This window comes from Octopus bimaculoides, chromosome 6, assembly GCF_001194135.2.
Source record: "Octopus bimaculoides isolate UCB-OBI-ISO-001 chromosome 6, ASM119413v2, whole genome shotgun sequence".
Classification (NCBI taxonomy): Eukaryota; Metazoa; Mollusca; class Cephalopoda; order Octopoda; family Octopodidae; genus Octopus; species Octopus bimaculoides.
In genome coordinates this window covers 95,058,504-95,061,072 of record NC_068986.1, presented here as the reverse complement: position 1 = coordinate 95,061,072, position 2,569 = coordinate 95,058,504, and the positions used below count along the sequence as shown (strand labels likewise).

The 2,569-nt window shown below is 44.0% G+C and overlaps 1 protein-coding gene across 4 annotated transcripts in view; it reads left to right on the top strand.

The window, feature by feature from the left end:
- LOC106883920 (uncharacterized) overlaps positions 1-2,569 on the top strand; it is a 48,565-nt gene that overhangs the window by 15,363 nt on the left and 30,633 nt on the right. For all 4 annotated transcript variants that reach the window (XM_014935059.2, XM_014935060.2, XM_014935058.2 and 1 more), the window contains exon 3: positions 1,874-2,047. In XM_014935059.2, coding sequence (XP_014790545.1) covers positions 1,874-2,047 — 174 coding nt within the window. The remainder of the gene's footprint in view (positions 1-1,873; positions 2,048-2,569) is intronic.

Sequence of the window (2,569 nt, the reverse complement as noted above, 5' to 3'; positions counted from 1 at the left end):
ATGGTAAGTAGCTTGTTTACCAACCACATAGTTCCGGGTTCAGTCCCACTGCGTGGCACCTTGGGCAAGTGTCTTCTACTATAGCCTCGGGCCGACCAAAGCCTTGTGAGTGGATTTGGTAGACGGAAACTCAAAGAAGCCTGTCGTATATATGGTTCAAATACACGATAACGACTACTCTAAGTTATTTTCGTAGCTCATTTTCTGTGCTCGATAGTGGGACCGTGGGGTCCTGGTTTCATGGTTTGAGGACTGTGGAACCACCTCTTAGCCACTATTCTTCTCAGTTCTACACTTAGCCCGGAGTGGTATCACCTTATAAGGGTGCCAGCTATGAGTTAACTAGCACCCTACCGTGACTGGTGGTGTGGGACCGGTAGAATGCAGTCGCCGTATTTCCTGTTTGGCGTAAGAGGCGGCTAAAAGGGGCGGAAGTGAAGGGAGTGGGAATCCGCTCCCCTTAGTAATTTCATATTCCTAAAAAGACAAGGGGTCAAGGGGGAAAGGTTGACAACTAATCTTACCCTAGTACTAGGGTCATGGAATGTGCGTGGGTGTAGCACAAGTGAGGTAAAGATGAGAGAGATAGGAGAAGGATGGATGTGCTGGCACTGAGCGAAACTAAGAGGAAAGGTAAGGGAGAGTACCTGCTTGGTGATGTGACTGGAGGTGTGCCGATAGTGGGAAAGGGGAGGGCTCATGAGGGAGTGGCATTGCTGGTGAGTGAGCATGTGAAGGAGAGTGTGGTTGAGTGGAGGGAAGTGTCTTCAAGGTTAATGTGGATTTAGATAATGTGGAGAGGAGAGATGTGAGTGTTTTTTTAGTGCATATGGTGCAGGGAGTGAAGAAGAAGTAGAGGATTTCTGGAAGGGACTGTCAGAGTGTGTGGATAGGGTAGGGGAAAGTGGTTATGCGGCGGTGTTAGGTAATTTGTATGCGTGAGTGGGAAATGATAATGTAGAAAATGTAGTAGGAAAATATGGAATTCCTGTTCGTAATGAGAGTGGAAAGAGGTAGTTGGAAATATCTATGGAGCAGGAGCTGGTGGCGAGGAGCTGGTGGCGAGGAGCTGTCTTTATAAAAAGTGGGAAAAGAATAAGTTCACATTGTGGAGGGTGGAGGGAGGAACAGTAGTGGATAGGGCCTAAATTAATGCTATAGTAATATAGTATTTGTGATGCCATCAGATTCTTTTATTCTTTTAATGGTTTCAATCATAGGGCTGCGGCTATGCTGGAGCATGAAGGTAGATATAAAAACTACAGCCTTTCAGAGGTAGGATTCTTCCTGTAGGCAGTTGGTAGGATTAGGCTCTGTGTTGCGAATTGTGCAGGTGTGTCCATATACTGCAGTGTGTGATGTTTGAAGAGATATTGCCTAAACACAAGTAGCTAACATTGGAATTATGGTCCCATAGGTAATTAACAAATCCTCGACATCATAAAATATATGCAGTAATTCTTTTTCTAGTTTCAGACATTTCCTCGTAACTACACCTTCAGGAGTATAAGTCAATTATGTTGACGCCAGAACCTAACCTGATATTCATTTTATCGATCTCATTATATTTACGTATGAAGGCGGAGGGTTAGCAGAAACGATAGCACGCCGGGGAAAATGCTTACCGTCATTTCGTCTGTCTTTACGTTCTGAGTTCAAATTCCGCCGAGGTCAACTTTGTCTTTCATCCTTTCGGGCTCGATAAATTAAGTACCAGTTGCGTACTGGGTCGATCTAATCGACTAGCTCCCTCCCCACCCCCAAATTTCAGGCCTTGTGTCTATGGTAGAAAGGATTATATTTACTTATCGTAATGTTGAATTCATAAATGATTTCTAAGGGATTTTAGATTCATTTTGTACAATCTATTTAGACTGACAGTTGGGGAATACTAGAAGAAATAATGTCATCAAGTTCCATAGCGGTCGAGCCGAAAATGACGTACCAAGAAAAAGTGGAGTGTATGACTTCTTTACGGAAAATCATCTTGGAAAAAATATTGATGAATGGAAATGTCGACCTAGCTGAAATGAGACGCTTACTTTCGGTAAGACGAGTTCTTATTAATAGAATGACCAAATTTTTTATCTTGCATTACGTACATGCGCGCACACATACACATACATACGCATGCACACACTCACACACGCGCATTCGAACATATGCACATATGCACAAACACATATACTTCTATCCTTCTCTCTATCTATCTAACTGTCTGTCTGTATGTCTGTTTCTTTGTCTGTTTTTCTGTCTGCCTATCTACCTGCCTGCCTTTATGTGTGTATGTATGTATGTATGTATGTATGTGTGGAGACGCAATGGCCCAGTGGTTAGGGCAGTGGATTCGCGGTCATAGGATCGCGGTTTCGATTCCCAGACCGGGCGTTGTGAGTGTTTATTGAGCGAAAACATCTAAAGCTCCACGAGGCTCCGGCAGAGGATGGTGGCGAACCCTGCTGTACTCTTCCACCACAACTTTCTCTCACTCTTTTTTCCTGTTTCTGTTGTAGCTGTATTTCAAAGGGTCAGCCTTGCCACACTGTGTCACGCTGAATATCCCCGAGAA